The 21,324-nt window shown below is 34.0% G+C and overlaps 1 protein-coding gene across 1 annotated transcript in view; it reads left to right on the top strand.

Annotated features, from left to right (window-relative positions):
• The window catches only part of LOC128173638 (sarcoplasmic calcium-binding proteins I, III, and IV-like), a 30,635-nt gene extending 10,922 nt beyond the window's left edge, over positions 1-19,713 (top strand). Inside the window, exons 2-7 of the mRNA XM_052839311.1 lie at positions 898-981; positions 8,785-8,837; positions 15,844-15,954; positions 16,378-16,510; positions 18,432-18,532; positions 18,915-19,713. Coding sequence (XP_052695271.1) covers positions 915-981; positions 8,785-8,837; positions 15,844-15,954; positions 16,378-16,510; positions 18,432-18,532; positions 18,915-19,025 — 576 coding nt within the window. The 5' untranslated portion in view covers positions 898-914 and the 3' untranslated portion in view covers positions 19,026-19,713. The remainder of the gene's footprint in view (positions 1-897; positions 982-8,784; positions 8,838-15,843; positions 15,955-16,377; positions 16,511-18,431; positions 18,533-18,914) is intronic.
• Positions 19,714-21,324: the final 1,611 nt, after the last annotated feature.

Genomic DNA, 21,324 nt, shown 5'->3' with positions numbered 1-21,324 from the left:
TTTTCTCGTAATAAGTTAACATCCAGGTTACATAGTTATATGGAATCCGGATATGGCCATGTTATGGAATCCGGATAGGGCCATGTAGTTCACAATCGCATCATCGCACCATCGACGTCTGATTCGACAGTGTGATGGAGCGATAGTGCGATGACGATGATGCGATAGCGCGACTCAAGCGTCAATGGTGCGATAGTGAACTACATGGTCCTATCCGGATTCCATAACATGGCCCTATCCGGATTCCATTAGTTAGCCTAGGGCGTGTTTTTCTGCGGAGCTTTGTCTCTACAATTTCCTCTGCTCTCATTGAGCAAAACTACCTCTGATTCACTTAAAACTTAAACTTAACACTATCTCTAGGGAAATATTTTAGATTTGTCAACTCTCCTATATTATGAAGGGGGGACGAGATAATTAACACTTCATATTTTCTTAATGTTCATGATTTTTTAGCTTTGCAAATCACCCCTTGACAATGTCCTACTTTAAGTTGGCAGTGCGTACCATGGGGATGCTGCTGCATGCAATTTTACATGTTTGTAGTTTACAATCACCCACCCACCTTCCTTTCCAGTTTACATTCCTTTTGTAACTTGCGAATTAAAATGTAAAGCCAACCACATAGTCATAACCGTACGTTTTGCATGTAATTTATACGGTAATCTATGTCAGAACTTATGTACTAAAATTAGGGACCGTCGTGCTGCATACCACTTTTAAGAGGAAAAATCCCTTGTACTGATGACAATCATTAAAGTTCATTCTAGATTTATTTTATGAATTTTAGGAACGTATCCAAAGAAAATTGTCGCACATTATGTGTGTCTTTACAAACGCAACAGGATAATCTTATCTTTGATGAAATATACGGTGATTCTTTATTTCATTTTTCAGATATCATTCGCTCAATTATGGCAGAAAATCAACTGTCCGATTTCCAAACAAAAAAAGTTCTTCGAGTCTTCAATATTCTTTATGGTAAGTGTTCGGAGAGAGAGAGAGCGAGAGAGAGAGAGAGAGAGAGAGAGAGAGAGAGAGAGAGAGAGAGAATAATGATATCATTTGTTGCTTCAAACTAAGCGGATGAAGTCAGTTATCTTTCTGTGGTGCACGCATTGGATCAGTCTGTCCAACTTATCGTTGAGCGATCACTCTAAAGGCGGGCTTTGTTTCCTATGCTGGTGACAGTGACCTTTCAAAGATCGACGAACAAATACACTAAGATCGTGGTATTGCGCAATAAATGCAATCGAGCCAAATCCATTTGTTTCGTTGATTCTTGGTTGATTGAAAGTAAAGAAATTCCGAATCGTAAATTAAGGGCATTGAAAAACGTTAAGTACATGTATTTCAATTTGATAACACAAAATTAGACAATTAAAGATAGATAGAGTATGCTTACATTCCTTCACTAAAATCAATTTCTATATTAAAGGGACTTGGACACGATTTGAGATCAAATATTTTCTATTTTTAATGTATAAAATGGTTTACTTGTGCATTTTAAAAGACTGACCAAAATATTGAATGCTAAAGTCAATTTACAAGCAAGATACAGAGGTAAGAATTGATTGTTATGTAAACAAAGCTCGAGTCTTATAGTTGTTTACAAAAATGAAATGTAGAGAATTACCATTTCTTAGACAAAGTGACATGTAAAGTAAAAAACAATTCCAACTAACTCAATATCTTCATATAAACTATTATCAACAAAAGAAAGAACATTTGATTGAAACTTACGCCAATACAACACATATGTAAAAATAACAATATTCAGGCTTTGACAAAGAAATATGAACTCAGCATCTTGCCTATAACTATTTGACTTTCAAATTTTGGCACAGCATTATAAACTTCTATATTTATCATTATAAACAATGAAAATGGAAAAATTAAATTTAAAAATTTTAAGTCAAATCGTGTCTAAGTCCCTTTAAGGTATAAACTATTGAAAAGAAAATAAGCAAGCAATTTCTTGGAAATATATTTAATTGCATGCTGTCCATTAAGTGTTCGTGTTCATTCATTTAGGTTTTATGAATTACAGTACAAGATCGCGTTCGGGAAGTGAATCGTTTCGTTGTGTGATATATAGTTTCTTCAATATCCCAAACTCATCAAATAAGATATTACAGACAGCTGTAGAAACTTATGATAAAAGCAAACAAAGAAACGATTCATCTGTCAGAGTAATATTTAATCGGAGAGAAACGAGTCGTACACACAATCACAACGGCACGGAAAATTCTACTCACATAATCAAAGTATCGCAACCTGAAGATTGGAGTGAAGATGAATTCTCCCGATCTGATTTATTGTTAAGATTGAACAGTGACGTGGAGCGGAGACTAAGACTTTATTACGAAGCTCTTACAACTGTAATTACAATCAGTACAGGGAAATATTATGCTGTTCATTTCATTATTTTTCTCCTCGATTCGTCTTTGTAATTAATTGGCAATATTTGCAAGGATGTCGGACGGCAAATGACAAATCTCTGATACATGTAAATTTGGAATCATCGTTTTTGAGTTTCACTCGGATTTGTTACGAGCTTCTTTTCCTGAATTCATAGATAGATAGAATTCCTTTTATAAATTTCTGCAGAGATATTAATGTTTGTATAAGAACCGTTAAAACAAGAGCTTGGACTTTCTGTGGGATGTTACTATCTAGTTTGCTCATCAAAACAAGCTGTCAAATATTGACCTGTTTTCTTCTAATTCGCTAAGTGAAGCTCATAAATATTCATAGACTGTAAAAACCGGAAAGTTGTTTGCAAAGATCTCCTCTGCTGTGTGAAATTGACGCTGTTTCAGCAAAATATACATCTCTTGGTGAAGTCTGCCGAGTGTCATTGCGTTCAATATATTCACATATATTAGCCAATGAGTGGACAGTTAACCATGATTAGTCCCCGCCTTCGTAAAAATCGGAGTTGGTCGCGTACTGCCCAAAGTACAAGCTCTTTTTAAAACGGTTCTAAACAGAGCCTCTTTGTTTGTACTTATTTTGAGTTAAAATAACCTCTCTTTCTTGTATTTTAAAGGTCAATGTCATTGGTAGCGTTTGTCCGATCAAAATTAAATCTGCCAGGCCCATAACGGAACCAATTTAAGAACCTGGTAAATAATAAACATTTTATGAATGTCATATCCTGTTTGTTACGTAAGTTGTCGAAGTTTCCGTAGCAATAAAATGTCGGGATTTCCTTTTAGTAAATACACGTGGCATTTAAGAACGAAAACATCCGAATTCGTGGCTTTTTTTCAGTTTATCTGATTGATAACATAATTAAAGGGTCGCCACCATATTTCCTTGGAGACTGTACTTTAGGAATTTAATCGAAAATGACATTCAACAGAAACAAGATATTATGTAACCGAATACTCAGTAGTCTATGCATTTTAACATGAATTTTGGCCTTTGGGTATTTCTAAAGTATTTTATGGCGGATATTTTACACACTTCCAGCACTGAAAGAAAAGTTATATTGAAATATATGGTAGAAGAACGGTATAACGAGATTAATATAATTGATTATAGTCTGTCCGTAGATATTTATGCAGCACATTTGGTTGATTTTTAATAAAAATATACATACCTGTGAAAGAAGTGCAATTAAAATGGACGAAAGGGAAAATTTCCAAGACATCTTCATTGACACATTACCAAATTTACTTGAAAAAATCATAGGTTCGAAAATATATATTTTTACGAAGATTTTACAATGAGGAATGTTTACATCTTTTTCCATTCGGAAGTCACACGGAATACCTCGCGCAATTTTTCAACGTTATCATCCGGGCTTCCTGCAATACGCACTCCACGTAGACATAATATTTATAGCCGTGTATTGAAACCTGATAAGCTAACAGGGGCGTTTCAACTGAGAAATCTTTAAAAATGTCGTACTTTTGAATGAACATCGTTTGAACCCTGAGGTGTTTATAAATATCGAATAATTAAGTAACATGGGAATCGAAGATATCTTTGGACAGAGTACGGAGCAATTAACGTCACATCCCTCATCTGCGCATCACGTTCAGGAAACTGGATAGTTAAGTTAGAACCATTATAAAAAGAGCTTGGACTTTCTGGCAGTTGTGTCAATCAGCAATATGACATATCCCTGTCTATTTCATTGTAACCAACAATATTTGTCTGGCTTTTGAGCAAAGACTGCACATGGTTACATCACATCAACCCAGCCTAATTTTTTACTTGTTTTGATTGAAGAAATGGATAGATACGTCCTTCAAAAATACCAATTTAAGGTTTTGTTGAAATAGTTCTCTTCGAAAGGAAAACGATTGACCACGAATACCTTGCCCTTTTAAGACTTAAGTTTAGCCTTGAGCGCAATGTCAATAAATTCTGGGGATTATTCTGTATATCGTGCTAACGACGACATTGGCATCAGATCACAGCTTTTACGGAGGTATTTACATGTCACGTCCTTATGATAGCAACAAGCGCCGATTTATCATCACCGCATGATGGATGTGCTCGAGTTCTGCGGTATCCAATGCCACTCGGTTAATTCTAAGTAATGCGTGGTCGATAGACATGTAATCAAAGCCAGTTTTTTTATATGTTGTCGGATTCTTTAAATGAAATGATCAGCATCACACACTAATCGCAAGTGATACATGTACATTTTATGAAAAAATTCCGTCTGTATTATCTACTCAAGTAGTGCTTAGTCTATTTGTCTCCAAACTCAAACTCAATATGGTGGCGTAGATTACATTGTGTATGTGTAATAACATTAATGGTCATATCTAATTAACGTATCATGACAGAGCCAAATTTTTTATTCGGTAACCTTGTAAAAGGCCACGTCCAAAGGACGATTTCACTATACCTGTCCTCTGTAGATCGAATTCTCGTGGAAAAAAAAACCAGTTGAAAACGTATACTTTTTTTAGTGTATGACTGCAAACTATTATAGTTTCTGTTGTTCTGTTTCATATGCTATTTAATTTTTTAAACTCAGGGGTCAAGGTCGGAATCAACTATTGACCGGTGACCAGTTCTCTCTAGTATTTTTTTATGATAAATGCTGACATTATTTTAAGAATGCACTGTATCAACTGTTCATAATATGTATGAAAATGAATATTTATTAAATCTGATCATGACATGGCAGTACTCATAACATTGCATGCTTCTTCTCATTTTCAAACCTATTTTTTCTTTGATTGAGTCGTCTTGGAAGCCATTCCTATGTTGTGACATATGTCTTCAGACATTATGTCACGTTTCCAAGCTCCCGTCAGGCGAGATGACAGTTTTTAAGTAGTCTGGGTCTCTTGGAGGCTTTGAATTATGATGGTAATAGCTGCGACCATTGTAGCTTATTGATCCACGGGAAGAACTGACAGGTCTTCGTGTCAGGGAAATTCTCACTGGGATTTTGTTTGTAAATAATGTCTTTTATTTTTACTCTGAAATGTTGATCCACTATGAGTTGTATCTCGGTTTTTATTGACGATGGAATCAATGCAGTGCAGTGATACGGCTAATGTTCACCATGACTGAGCAGAAAAACAACATTAAAAGTTTATTTTTATCCCTCGAATTTAAATGTTATTACAAATACGCAAGAGATTTTAAAAGAGCATATCACATATTTATTCATATGAACAACAAACTGATGATCTCCAAAACAGGTCAGATTATTGCATGCACGTCTATAAAATATAGGGTTTGTAAACATAGCTCACACTATGGAATGAAAAGAATAATTATTAATTTGAACATGCAATCCTTCTGTTTCTTAGTGTGCCTAATGTATACAGGGAAATATTAGGCCCCGTTTAATTTTCACCATTTTCGCCCTCGTTGTCACCGGGCGAATTCAAGACTTGGCGAATTCAAATGTGTCTAATTATCTCTCTTTAAACACAACTGCTTCTGGGCAAATTCCAGACGGGGCAAAAATGTTTGCAATTGTAGTAGGGCGAAAAAACCCTGCATATAGTATATTCATGTAGTTTTCTGTCTCTCACTGTAAACATTGTCATACCCAAGCTTTCATGGCTGCAGCCTCGATTAGGTTTCGGACTATCTGGAAATAAAGCACTGTAAATTATTGGCAAAATGTTTACCATTATTTAGCTGAAAACAAAAATGAACTTCTTAATGTAATAAGCTATTGCTAATACGCAAAACGGAAAAAGAATTATTTTAAAAGAGCTTATCACTTTTTTCATTGAACAATTAATTGATGAACAACAAATTGAGGATTTCTTTTCATTGAACATTAAATTAAGGGTTTCATATCTATGAACAAAAAATTGTGGATTTCATTTCTTTCAGCCGCAGGATTACATTTCTATGTAAAGCAGAATAAGAATTTTACTTCAATGAACAACAAATTGAGGATTTCCAAAACTGATGAAAAACACATTCTGCAAAATTAGGGGTTCATTAAATTAACAAACAAACAAAAACAATGATTTCGAAGAAATGATCATGATTGAAAAAACCCTTATCCATCCGTTTTTAGAACGATATTTAATAATTACTATTTAATTACATATTTAAAATTTTAAAGATTATTTATAAAGATCATATCTTTATATATATTTTTTTTCTGAACAACAAATTGAGCATTTCTAAAACTAGTCAAAATACTACATAGTTATTACCTAATCTGTAACAGTAGAGGTTCTAAAACTAAACTAACAAATAAATCAGATCAGTAATATCGTCTAAATGATCTTGATAGGAAAAAAAACCCTACCACTTCCTTATTAGAACGGTCTTTAATATTTACTTATGTGACCTCTCCTTTTTGAAAATAAATATGTATTTTACAGAGATAATAATCCACAAAACAACCGTGTAACATCTTGATAACAGTAAACATCAAACACTCTAAGGAACTACGTGTCTTTTTATCGTCCTTTTTTCAATGAGTAATTAAACAGATTTCCCATAGTTCCCCTGATATCCGCCGATGGCGTGGACGGGCCGTATAACGCTATAGAGCAGATCCTTATCGCGATATTTTCCGCGTGCCTGTCATATAGTGTTAGCCAATGTGTACGAACTGGGCCTACTCCCACGCATTTGATCTAGTTTTTTGTTCTCTTTACTTTTCTCTTTCTTCGATTGTCAGCCATGCACACTCTCTTGCCAAGAACAATTTTATATAAACAGCTCGTTTATTATAGTTTTTTGTGACTGTCCGGAATCTAGGACAGAGTAGTGATAAACATTTGTAGATAAGGCCATCACTGCCTGGAGGTCTCTAGACTCAGGAGGGAGGAAAGATTTTTTTTTCTCAAACTTGAAGTTTAATAAATTAATAATTGGTAAAATATAAAAATCTCCATATGAAATTGTTCATGAAGTTCTTCATTTTTGTTGATAAAATTGTATCACCTGGGGTATTTCAATGAGGCTGGAGGCTTTTCCAAACGAACAATAATTTTTTTTTGGCCTTATGATAGCTTTAGCAGCTCAATTGGGTAATGATTCACAGTAAATTTAATCATTGTATTTACATGCAACCCTTTTGGTTTTTTCCTGTTGTACTTCAAGATATTTATCTCTCATTGCAAACATTGTCATACGAATGTTTATATATTGTCAGTCACTTTTCTTATTTTCTGGAAAGAAAGCACTCTTTGATATCGGCGATGAAATCAATGCAGTGCAGTTTTCGTACCATCTTGGAAATAGACTCTGTATGAAAATATACGACGTTGTACAAGTTTTAAGCTTATGATGGGTTGTTTTCCATTATTAAATATGTGAAATGTTTATATTGATTGTCGAACAAACTAAAAAAAACTATAATAAACGAGCTGCTTATTTTACCATATTAAAGCAATATGAGCTGCAATTTTCATGAAGATTTTTTTTTGAACGAAAATGTTATTTTCTGCTAAAATGACACAGTTTCGTATTACTTGTACTTATCTTTACTGCAAACATATTTTAGTAAATATCACTGACAAGCTTATATACCAGGTAGCCTACTTAAGCCCTTTCAATAAGAGACAAAGTCCAAACCAATGGCGTAATATTCTTTTAATAATATGTCTCAGAAGCGAAAACTACAATTTTAATATTTTACAAGATAAAGGGTAAACAAGCACTGTAGACTGCATGTTTGGAAGGCTGATAAAGGTAAAAAAATATCTACATCAGCATTCGTAGCTTTGTATATCCAAATATTCGATTTCAGCGATGCATTCGAGTTTATGACACTTAAAAGATGTTGAGACAAACAAATCAAATATCTAGACCACTGATATAGTTCTCTCTAAGTGAGATGTCTGGGGTGAACAAGAGGTCAGCCTGTTCAATGCTTTCTAGCTATCCGTGGATCTAGAGAAAACTCAAACTTGTTCAATCCACATAGTAGAGTTACCGATTTTGAGCCTTCGCCGTTGCAAACAAAGTCATCCCTTGGACCCCCCCCCCCCCCCCCCCATTGAAAAAAAAATTCTGGACACACGCATATTCTAGCTGGGTTTTTTTTTCGGGGAGGGGGGGGGGATGACAGTACTACTATATCTGATTATTGTATTAACCCCTAATATCTAATAACTGTATTAACCCCTATAATTTGATCGATGATATAATTTTGTCATTTAGAATACTAGTATCTGATCCTTAAAACAACTAAATCAATGTTTGGACGCCAGCTTATTTTATGTGTAAGTATACCAAAATGTAACTGTCAGTCAGTGGTACCTAGATTATGGTAAAGTGCCTCAGTACCTGTACATGCGATTTATTTTATCCTGCTTTGTTTTTCAGATAGAAATGATGACGGTGTCATTGCTAAAGACGACTTCCTCATAGCCATAGACGTGAGTTGTTTTCTTTCTTCTTTTTTTTAAAGATAAACACGATATAAAGTTTGTTTACATATCGCATCTTTAACTTCCCCACATTTCCTCGTCATCATTCTGTCTTTCAATCTACTTTTTCTCCCTCTTCCCCCATTTCTGTTCTTGTCGATCTGCATCTCTCTCTCTCTCTCTCTCTCTCTCTCTCTGGCTGTCTTCAAAGTAACTGTAAGCCCAACTTAATTATGTCTCCCCTTTCAAAGGGGAGACATATTGTTTTTGTCGACTTTCTTATTCTTCTTATTAAGGTCTTCCGTCTTCAGCGGAAGACCTTACTGTTTTTCTACGCGTTCTCATTCTTCTATATTATTATTTTTTTTCTTGGTAGTCACCCTTAATTTCTCAGCCATTTCTCAATGGATTTTAATGATTTTTACAGGGATAATGTCTTAGGTGAATATCTCTTTGCATCTTACTTCCTGTCTGAAAATTCACTTCCGTTTCTGAATTATCTCCCTTTTTCATGTATTTTGGAACATGATATTGTCCACGCATCTCCTCAAAAACTGTTATAGTTAGGGACTTGAAATTTATATGCAAGATAGAGTGGTTATGGTAGATTTGCTTGCTTGTTTTAGATTTGACCAGAAGTCATCATCCTTGAAGCTCGCCCGGAACTGAAAATGTTGATGTTAAATTTTTTTGACAATTTTTACGAAATTTGAGATTTGATCACGAATATCTTTCTTCTAATCAATATTTTGCTAACACATGTAGAGCATCAAAAATTAATCTATAAAAGATCTTTCAACTGACACCAAGCAAAAGGGGCTGACCCCTCATATTAGGGGCCACAAGGGGTCTAAAGTCTTTTATCTATATCTCCTTAATGAAAAATATTTTGTAATGTATTATAGAAGCAAAAATGTTTATCTTCCAGTTATCTACCTATATTTGTTAAAAGTTTTCTGATATGTTACATAATTTGGATTTTCAAGGGGCTAGAAGTCCAATATTTTGATCATTTATTTCTTAAAAAGGAGAAATATTTTGAAATGCATTATAGAAGAGAAGATACTCAGAATAATATTCGTAATAATATTTAACCACCAAAGTTTCGTTTAATGGTCCTTATAAGCAGATAAAGGGTCGGCCCCTAAAACAATTTTTCCCTAATATCTCAAAAACAGTAACAAATTTCTAAACACTTGTTGAACAAAATGTGTTTTATATTAAGGGACCTCTCATTGATATCAAGAAAAAGGGGCTAGCCCCTCAAATTACATGATAAGAGGGATCTAAATGTTTCAATCAAAGCTCTTATACATATATCAGAAACAAAACAAGGGCGAGAAGTCCAATACATTTATGATTTTTTTGTAAAAGAAAAAGAGGATATAGAAATTGAAGAAAAGAGTCTGTTTAAAATCAAAGGATTTTTCATTCTATTTCCAAATCATGTTTAGCTGGTAAATAGCAAAATAAAGGTCAAGCATGTATCTCAAACTCTAGTGATATTGGGAATTTAGTATTTTCCGTTTAATATAGAAGTCACCGACCCCCACCCCCCCCCCCCTTCAAAAAGTCATTTAGTTTTTCTGGCCCGATTTTACTTGATCTTTTATCTCGGACCTTTAATTTCAACTTAGTACCATTCTAGATTACCGTACTAATTACCAGACCAATTCGTTCATTATTAACAGAGTTATGAACTTTTTGGCATTTGAGTTTTAATTTTCGTGTTTGACATGTACTGTAGAAACAAATTCTAACTCCCGAGCTCTTCACTCAATCCTCATGAAATTTTGTGTAAATGTACTTCGGACCTCATTCCGTTTTTTTGCCAAATTTGCAGCGGATTGAACAATTAAGAAGAAATTTCCGATATCAAGCCGCGAGTATAGCCTGTATGGGGACTTAAAATTTACACAGTGCAAGGGATGTAAGCAGCCGCGTAATATTTCTGTTGCATGTATAATTCTTGTTTTCCGTTTAGTCTGTATCTACGATAGCGTGTGAACTACTTATGAATGTTAGAACTGTGGAAATTACTGTCATCCATTTTTTTATGAATAAATTTACGTGTTACTGATTTCGTTATTTCTACATTTAAAAGAATTTTATCAATCCTGTTGATATAAAACAGTCAAACATAATAGTAAACGACACAAAACAATCTCTACTCTGAAATACATGTCTAAAATGCATCAGTCATTGTTTTAGGACTTCCCCTAATTGTCGTTAACCGAATCCGAGATCCACACCTCAAAATTCTACTTTCGATTTATTTACGACGAAAATCAAGCTCGGTCCTTTTTATCCCCCTCCAGACACAAACACGCATTAATATTTCAAATGACCTCGCACTGCTACCAAACCTGAGTAGTGAGACATCTAACACGTTGTTTTTCATCTCATACAAAAATTCAGCTCCTGTCCCGGGCGGAAACGCCCCAAATTCAAAGAGAAAATCGGGAATTATTTCGCGTCAGCCATGTTTTGACGTGAACCTTCGATGATGAAATATAGACTGGCAATGCCTGTCTGATATGCGCGATATATATTTCGTATGATAGAGACAGAGAACCAGTCTACGATGAAATACTGTTATGACACCTGCAAAGTCTGTGTGTTCGAATCTCGCCGGAGCCAAGATTTGTTCTTTCTCTCTATTTCCTTCTCTCCATTTTTTTTTACTTTCTTACTAAGATATTCAAAATAAAGGGGTTGTTGGACTGAAGTATAAGTTAAAAACACTCGTACATTAAGATTTAGACAAAAACATTCTTAAATTATTAGGGTCTTCCGTCTTTAGCGGAAGAACCTTCTAGTATTCTATTGTTTCTTTTTAACTTTTCTTATTATTAAGGTCTTCCGTTTCCAACGGAAAACCTTATTGGTATTGCTTTTCTTCTATATTATTTTTTTTTCTTACAAATTTTGTGCACGCAAGATCTCGAAAACTACTCAATTGATTTTTACGAAACTTGTCGATCTTATAGATGACGATGTGAACCGTATTTGAAATTTTTTTTATTGAAGACGTCACTTCAGGTTTTGAGATATAGTCGTTTTGTCGATTTTCAGAGAGATATTTTCTCGGCAGTACTCCTTTTTAACTATAGCAGATATACACTTGAAATTTTCAGTGATGGTAGACGGAAGACTGAAATTGTGCATGAAGGTTTAAAATCATTTCGATCGCAAAAAGCGCCGAAGCTCGCCTGGACCCAAAAATTGAGATTAAACAAATATCATAATTTTTTCTGGTTTTCTTTGTTTATCTCTTTTCTGAATAATATTTTGTTAAAACATGTAATTTTTTTTTTAATTTATAAGACCTTTTTTTTGATATCAAGACAAAGGGGCTGGCCCCTCAAATTAGGGGACCAAAGGGCTCTCAAGTCTTTCATCTATAGCCCCTTTACTGAGATATATTTTGTGAAAGATTATAGAAGCAAATATGTTTATCTTACCGTTATGTATCCAAGCAGTGTCATGATTTTATAATGTGATACGTAATTAAGATTTTTAAGGGTTCAAAATTCAAAAAATTAATCACCGATATCTCAGAAAGGAAAATATTTTGAAATGCAGTATAGAAGAAAAGATACTCAAAATGATCTACTAAACAATATGGATTCTACAAAATTTCGTTAAACGACCCCTATAAGGAGATAAGGGATCGGCCCCTTAAACGCTCTTTCTGAGATATCTCAAGAATGGTAACAAATTTCTATACACTTGTTGAACAAAATATCTTTAAAAGTAAATAACTTTTCATTTGATACGAGGAAAAAGAGGCTGCCCCTCGAATTAGAGATCTTAATGTTTTCAACCAAAGCTCATACATCTAAAACAAAATAGTATCTGGCCCTTAGAATGTAGACTGTTGTCTTATATTTTAAATCACGTTTAGCCGTTAAATAGCAAAACCAAGGTCGAACATGTACATGTATTTCTTGTTCTAAAACACACGGAAGACCTCCTCGTTGCTCGCAACGAGATCGTGTCTAGTTCTTCTTATTCTTCTTCTTCTTCATCCAAATTTGTCCAAGCCGTAACTTAAATACCCTTTGACATTAAGACTTCAAACTTAGAACATAGGTAGATGGTATTGGGAAGGAGTGCACGGCACCAAAAGTTCTGACCTTGACCTATTTTGTTCTTCAAGGTCAAGCTTTTTATGAAAAATATTGTCTGGACCATAACACAAGACTCCTTTAACATACAGACTTTAAACTTGTATCATAGATAGATGGTATATAACCTAGTTGAACCTTACCAAAATTTTTGACCTTGACCTAGAATTTTTATTTCAAGGTCATATTAGAAAAAACTTCATTGTTCAACTTCTGAATATACTTTGACAGAAGGACTTCAAACTTTAAACAGAGAACAATAATAATACACTTAGGTGTACTATTGAATAATAATTTACCTTGACCTTGTTTTATTCAAGGTCAAATTAAGAAAAAAATTATAAAATTCTGTCTGGGTCATTACTTTAATACCCTTTGACATTAAGACTTCAAACTTAGAACATAGGTAGATGGTATTGAGAAGGAGTGCACGTAACCAAAAGTTTTGACCTTGACCTATTTTGTTCTTCAAGGTCAAGCTTTTCATAAAAAATATTGTCCGGACCATAACACAAGACTCCTTTAACATACAGACTTTAAACTTGTATCATAGATAGATGGTATATAACCTAGTTGAACCTTACCAAAATTTTTGACCTTGACCTAGAATTTTTATTTCAAGGTCATATTAGAAAAACCCTCATTGCTCAACTCCTGAATATACTTTGACAGAAGGAGTTCAAACTTTAAACAGAGAACAATAATAATACACTTAGTTGTACTATTGGATAATATTTGACCTTGACCTTGTTTTACTCAAGGTCAAATTAAGAAAAAAGAAAAAAATAATAAAATTTTGTCTGGGTCATAACTTTAATACCCTTTGACATTAAGACTTCAAACTTGGAACATAGGTAGATGGTATTGAGAATGAGTGCACGCCACCAAAAGTTTTGACCTTGACCTATTTTGTTCTTCAAGGTCAAGCTTTTCATAAAAAACATTGTCCTGACCATAACACAAGACTCCTTAACATACAGACTTTTAATGGATAGATGGTAAATAACTAGTTGAACCTTACCAAAAAATTTGACCTTGACCTTAAAATGTTTATTTCAAGGTCAAATTAGAAAAAACTTCATTGTTCAACTCCTGAATATACTTTGACAGAAGGACTTCAAACTTTAAACAAAGAACAATAATAATACACTTAGGTGTACTATTGATTTATATATGACCTTGAACATTTTTTTCTCAAGGTCAAATTAAGAAAAAGATGGGTCTGGGTAACATATAGCTGACATTATTCTTTACAATCGTTAAATTTGCCCCATATTACAATCTTTGGGGAGAAGGGGAGACATGTGTTTTTTTGTAAAAAAAACAATACCCACTAGTTCATGTTTGCTTCAGTGAACGACATTAAACAAATACTAAATCTATTAAATTGACAAACGGTCGATACACAAGCGCTGATAATTAACTCAATGGAACTTTATCCTTAATGGCGTATTTAAAGAAACAAAATAAAAATCTTTCTATAAATAGATGGCAAGGTGTCAGCAGCAAAATTGTGTTTACTACCCCTTACCACAAACCGCAAGCAGAAATAAGATATGAATTATTAACAAGCCATTACGACGATAATTCGATGGAATGTCACACCTTATTCTCAAAGGATAGAAAAATAGAAAATTCAACCAAGAAGATTTTTATTACTATACTATTATTTGCTTTGTATAGATCAGCGAATATCGTTTTTATTATAGATTTTTGTTTGTTAAGTTTTATAAATGAAATTAAAATCTGCTATAAAGAAAAAAAGCTCATTAAGATTTTCCTTTCTCTTTCCCCCTCTCTTTATCTCTCCCCATATTTTTAATTGGTTTTTTTAATCTTCATAAATTAAGTTAAAATCTGCTTATAAAGAAAAAAAACTCATTTTAAATATCCTCTCTCTCTTTCTCTCTCTCTCTCTCTCTCTATCCATCGTTTTTGTCAAGTATTTGTCATTACTTTCCCTCTCTATGTCTTTATGCATTCATTTAAAATAATGGATGTCTAAAGAATAGTTTAGTGAAAAGATCCATATTCTTTATACATTATCTGTCGTACAAGATATAATATAAGTTATCTAATATTATAACAGTTAATATTTAGATCATTGACTTTAAATGTTTTGAACAATATCCAGTGCATGTTTGTAAGCATTGATTATTTTGAAATGGTTTCAGATTAAAAAAACAAGAATATACGGTAGAAAAACTTTTTGGTTTTAATTAGGAATCCATTATTCCTTTAAGCCTTTATTGCAATGTGATCTAGTTGCATTTAGTTGCATGCCGTATAATTGTATGCCGAAGTCGAATTCACATGGGAATTCTAGTCATTAAGAGTTCTGGGGTTTTTTCTCGGGAAGTCGTTTTTATCTCTTTTAATAAAGATGGTTTATGGCTCTTGGTATTGATCGATTGACCTATATTTCCTCGATTTTTGCTCATTAATTCCGGAAAATTGAGAAGCAAAATTCGTAATTAAAAGTTTTATTTATAGTACTGTACTTTGATATTAGTCTCAAAGAGAGAGAGAGGGAGAGAGAGAGAGAGAGAAGGGAGGGAGAGAGGGTGAGACAGAAAGAGTCAGAAAGATAGAGAAAATACAAATGTATATGAAATGGATGTTATACAATGTACCATTAACTATGTTTAATACCGAACACCATCTCTATTTCACTTCAATATATTTTCTGAAGTTTCTACAAGTCTATTCCTCCCTCTCTTTGAGTCGTAATATGCATACATAAGTTAAAATAGTGACAAGGTACATATATCCTAATACAATAGTATATGTCTGTAGACTTACAAAGACAATTTAAAGTCGTCTCTATAAAGACAATACAGAAAGTAGAAGTGTGAATAAAATGATTTTTTTCATCCTGATTGTAGAAGTTCGTCAGTGTCCTTGGCTGGCCCAAGGACGGGGACCAGTATAACAAGGGCAAGGACACGCTGTTACTGATCTGGGACGACCTGAAGAAGTACGCAGACGAAAACCAGGTCAGAGTTCACAAAGATCGCCCTAATTACCGAAACTAGTTTTAAAAATCATCTGGGATTTTTGATAAAATGTTTCAATTCCTTTGGGTCCTGATGGAAAATTCTAGATCTCTAAATCTCCTGTCTTTCATGTACATATAGGAACTGCTTTTTATATCGGTACATACATACTCTGTACAGGGAAATATTCATCCCTATTTTTTTTTTCGCCTCTTTCGCCCTCGTTGTCAGCAGATGATTTTAAGACTGGGCGAATTCCAAAGTCTCAAATTATCTCTTTTTTAATACAACTTTCTATGGGCGTATTCAAGACGGAGCGGATCCGTTTCCAAGTGACGAAAGGCAAAAATACATGTAACATGGGGAAAATTAACCCTGTATACAGTATTTCTTTTTACCTGTTGGTTATTTTCGATGTTACAGGATGACAAAGTCTCCAAGGACGAGTGGGTCCAGATGTGGAGTGACTGTCTGCAGTCGGTAAAACACGGCAAACCTTTCCCGGAGTGGCAGCAGAGGTTCATGCAGTTCATGTTCGAAGTCAATGACAAATCAGGTACGTGATAACAAATGTGTATCAACATAAGTCAACTTCTGTTTATAAAGCACAATTTGATTGGTTTAAAGAATTAGCTATCACAAAAAAATAAAGTTGTTTTTATATATTATATTATATTCATGTTCGAAGTCAATGACAAATCAGGTATGTGTTAACAAAAGTGTATCGATATAAGACAACTTGTATTTGTGACGCGCTGTTTGATTTGGTAAAAGAATTACTTAACACAACAATTAGAAATTCTTATCGTATGTTATATTAAGTATTGGTATGCTTTAACACTGTTCTTATTTTTAGAGGATAAATTATTCTATTGCTGCTACATTAATTCTTATTATTCGTTGGTTAGAATATTCAACGTATTTAATTTACAAACTCCATACTTTGTGCCATGAAATGCGTTTACTGTTCAGCATAATGGGATAAGTCGGTCCTGTTAATCCCATTCCTTTTATAAAAAAAACAACATATATGCCGGTAAATAACCTTTAACATTGTGTAAATGGATAGGATCATTTTTATTAGACAGTTTTACTCGAACAACGATGAAAATATAAAGCGTTTCACAAAATTATACGTACATTAGTCTGATTATTTCATAATTTTGAGCAGATACTGTATTTTGGACTCTTACAAATGCAAACTACGTTATCAATTTTTCTAATTCCAGATAATATCCTTATTGCATCCGAATCCATACTCGAGAGACTATGATAGAAGTAATCTTTGTCTGGATCACTTTAACGCTTCCCTAGAAACTGTCAAGATTCATAAAACAAAACGAACACATGACACTTATTAGAAATGATATAGAGGGCGTGATTTTTAAACAGCCAAGATAGATAAAGGTCGAATATATATATATATATAATCTATATTTTAGAATAACATGTAAGTACGATTACTTTTTCGTAAATTGTGAATTCGGATGATACTACTATTTTTTTAATCGAGATTTATCACAGAATTTCCAGGCAAGGAACGTGTTTGTGTGAAAGGGGGGGGGGGGGGTTCTTCTATAAAATCTTATCCCCCATCCCTCTGTATTGATCCGCGCATGATATATAGGGCGCGCTTGATTTTGTTGAACTTGGTGTACGCCGGTGTAAACATTTTGTATTGTATATCAAGTGCACTTGATGGTGTAGTGTTCATGGTGTATGGAGTTAAGAATAAATACGGCGGAAAAGCATGCAGATTTAACAGATAATATGATGTTCAAGGACATTTTGGTCTTACAGCAATCAATAACTTAAACATTTATTTCAAATTTAATAGCTTTCATTCAAAATTTAAACTTATATATGCGACTTCCAATATGTTATATAACTTTCAATCATTTTTTTTACCCCCTGACTCAGTGTAGAAAAGTGTACATGTACACCCGGTGAAATCATACTAGTAAACATTACACGACTACACTTAATTTACAAAAGTGTACACGGTGTACACTTTTGGAAGTTCAAGCGCACCTGTAGACGAGGACATGTATATTGTACCACTGGCGTCGGAAGCAAATTAAAGTGGGGGGGGGGGGGGCTAGACTAATCCTCAGAAATATTGAGGGGGGGGGGGGTATACTTCCAAAAAAGAAATCTTACCTACCTAAAAAAATTTTCCTCCAAATTCCTAATCCGTTGGGGGGGGGGGGGGGGATATGCCTATTTCAACTTCTCAATCATTTAAGGTAAATTTACAAACAATTATCTTTCCTGCGAGACTGGGGGCTGAACCCTCTATGATGCTATGTCCCTAATGGTTAGGTCTAACTTTACAAAAAAAAGTGGGGGGCTAAGCCCCCCCCCCAGCCCCCCGGTTCCGACGCCTATGTGTACTACACGCATGAACGAATATGAAAGTAAATTTTTTGCCAGTCAAATCAGTGTCCTGATAGCGTTTTATATCATGTTGATTTCAGGTGATAACGAGATTGACATAGACGAGTACACCACGGTCTGGAACAAGTCGTACGGGATCCCAGTCGAGGAGTGCAGGGAGGCCTTCCATAAAATCTCTGACGTAAGCAGGTTTTATTAAGACCACTTCTGAAATGTTATATCAAAGTACATGTATACGATATCTGGGAAGGACTAAAAATTAATTTTGAGGTTGACAAAAATGGGGGGGGTGTTGAATATATAAGGATAATACAAAGAAGGATAACTTTCAAGATAACTTTAACGTCGAATGTAAAGCATGCCATTTGTTAGTTTTAAGTTTACAGCTGATAATATGTGTTTTTATATAAATTTTAGTGGAACAATGATCAATGTAGGCGTAAATTACATTATGTATAATAATTTCTCCTTCCGTCGTTGCAATGAGAGAGAGAGAGAGAGAGAGAGAGAGAGAGAGAGAGAGAGAGAGAGAGAATTCTTAAAATATTGTATTTTTTTTTCAGGGTAAAAACATTACGAGAGAAGTGTTTGAAATGCTATGGATAGAATATTTTGTTTCTAACGAGAGAGCCGCCCGGGGAAACTACTTGTTCGGAATTCCGGATTTTATCTGAAAATTGTTGAATTTAGATCAAGAGTTTCTCCCCTTTGGTTACCGAGAGAGATCTGACAAAGTTTCTCCTTGAGTTATCGTTCTATACAAAGCGAAAGCCGCATCTTTATGTATTAATTTTAAGCTTATTGACATATCTTCATTAGTTTTGATAATTCTGAATTGGTTGTGAACTAAAATGAAAAAAAATATATATATTATGCAGCTACAAATTGAACAAGCTTTAGTCTCAATGTGCATTTTGAAATAGTCTGCATTACATATTTTATAATGTATATGTAGATTACACCGCCTGTAAAAAAGTATAAATATAGCAATTTAATAATAATGAAAATGATTTATAAACGGTTTTATGTTTTTATTTTAATGTAAAATTAACTATTAATATTTTTGCTATTAAGCTAAGTAGATATTTGCATAATTTTGGACTGAATATTTAATGCAATGTGAGTCTGTACTGGCTGTTTAAAGAATTGTGGATGGGTATTTAAATGATTTAGCTTAAAAAAAAAAGAAGGGGCGTCAACTCTTGGACAGGACCGTGAAGTCCGAGTTTGTCATTTTATGTGTTATCAATTCGTTGTAAGAGAATATTTCGGTGTATTTAGGTCTTTTTACTTTTATACGTTTGGTAAATTTGTGACGGTATGTTGTAGAAATCTAATTAGAATAAATTTTGAAATATAGAATTTTGTGTTTTTTACTCCTTTTATTTTACTTTCGAGCAACATTCAAGAATTTCAAGCTACATTATGAAGAAAAAAGAACTTATAAATCCTGCAGATGCTGCAGATACACATTGTCAGCCAATATAGACCAAAACAGAATACACGAACATGCATGAAACTGGATAAATGCACGTTATAACGAAATGTACAACCCAGATTTGTCTGTTGGTGCAGACATTACATTAATCATGGCGCACATGCGTTAATCATAAGAGCAATCGATAGCTAGAATCTGAAAAAAAAAATGGAAAAGTAAGATTACAATCGCTTGGTTTGAAATGTCAGGTATAGGCATAGCCCATCGGCTGTCATATTTTTATTACTTACCTTATCAGCAATATAAATGATGTTGGAGATCTATGACAAAGAAACAAGCGCGGATCTAGGAATTAAAACGGGAGTCCTTTGATATTTAAAATGATACATAAACAGTATGCTCGTGGGACACCCATCCACAAAAACCATCCTCGGATCTGCTTCACTCCTCATCAGGAAATATAGGTGGTATCACCCCCCCCCCCCCCAGTAAATATACAGTCGTTGATGTTTCGGAATCGCTATCACAGAACCAAAATTACATGTAGAAACACAAAACATAGAATATTACTTGATTTATCTTATTGACGTCATCGACTTGAACATCAATTATGACGGGGTTGGGGAGGGGGGGGGGGGGTGGTCCGGATATCCCTTGAAATTTAACATTATCGAATACACAATTCACTTGCCCATTAAAGATATGCTGAAAATAGGCCTTGGACCTTACCTCCTTTCCTGGCAAACAAAAAATTATCCATTGGGTCTCTGCGATCGAGTTAAAAAAAAAAGTTCTGGATCCGCATATGCCTAGGATATCAAAATGTTGTGATGCTTGCAATAGGCTGAATGAGGAATTACCCGCCCTTATCAAGATTTTCAAACTTTATGGGTTAAAAAAAAATGAAAAAAAAAATCTTCGCCAATTGCAGAGAGATGAATGATTTACGAGCTCTAAAAACAAAACGGCAAATCAATCTCGTAAATACAGAGCCAACATGCACGTCATGTCGACTGTCTGCAAAGATAGTCTCTTGTTTCTACACGTACGGCGGTTTAAGTCAGAGAGAAATAGATCGGTTTAAAGGCGTGAGTATTCGTTTAAATTAGGTCATGATTTTTTCTTTAAAAAAAAGTTCTTTCGAAATAAAAACCCTGAAATTGCACAGTGTGTGCATCAATCAATTCATCTGTCCATTTATATTAATTTTCCATCTAAAAATCTTTACACTAATTTATTAAATAGATTCACAGATGTTTTATTTCTATTACTTTTAATACTTCTTTCACACTTTTTAAAAATTTATAGCTCACATAATATATATGAATGGAATGATTGATTTAGATGGAGCTAAAAAATTATTGCGGCATTTTACATTAATACATATAATTACGGCCTATCTTAGAACATCAATAATAAATCAATTGATAAATCAATCGATATTCTATCTATAAATACAGGTGAAAGTACTAGATACAGCTCCTTAAGATCAAAACTCAAGGTTCACAGGTAACTTCTGCAACTTGATTTGAACT

The sequence above is a fragment of the Crassostrea angulata genome, chromosome 2 (genome assembly GCF_025612915.1).
Source record: "Crassostrea angulata isolate pt1a10 chromosome 2, ASM2561291v2, whole genome shotgun sequence".
Lineage (NCBI taxonomy): Eukaryota > Metazoa > Mollusca > Bivalvia > Ostreida > Ostreidae > Magallana > Magallana angulata.
The sequence above is the reverse complement of the archived record's forward strand: the minus strand, read 5'-3'. Positions and strand labels throughout refer to the sequence as shown.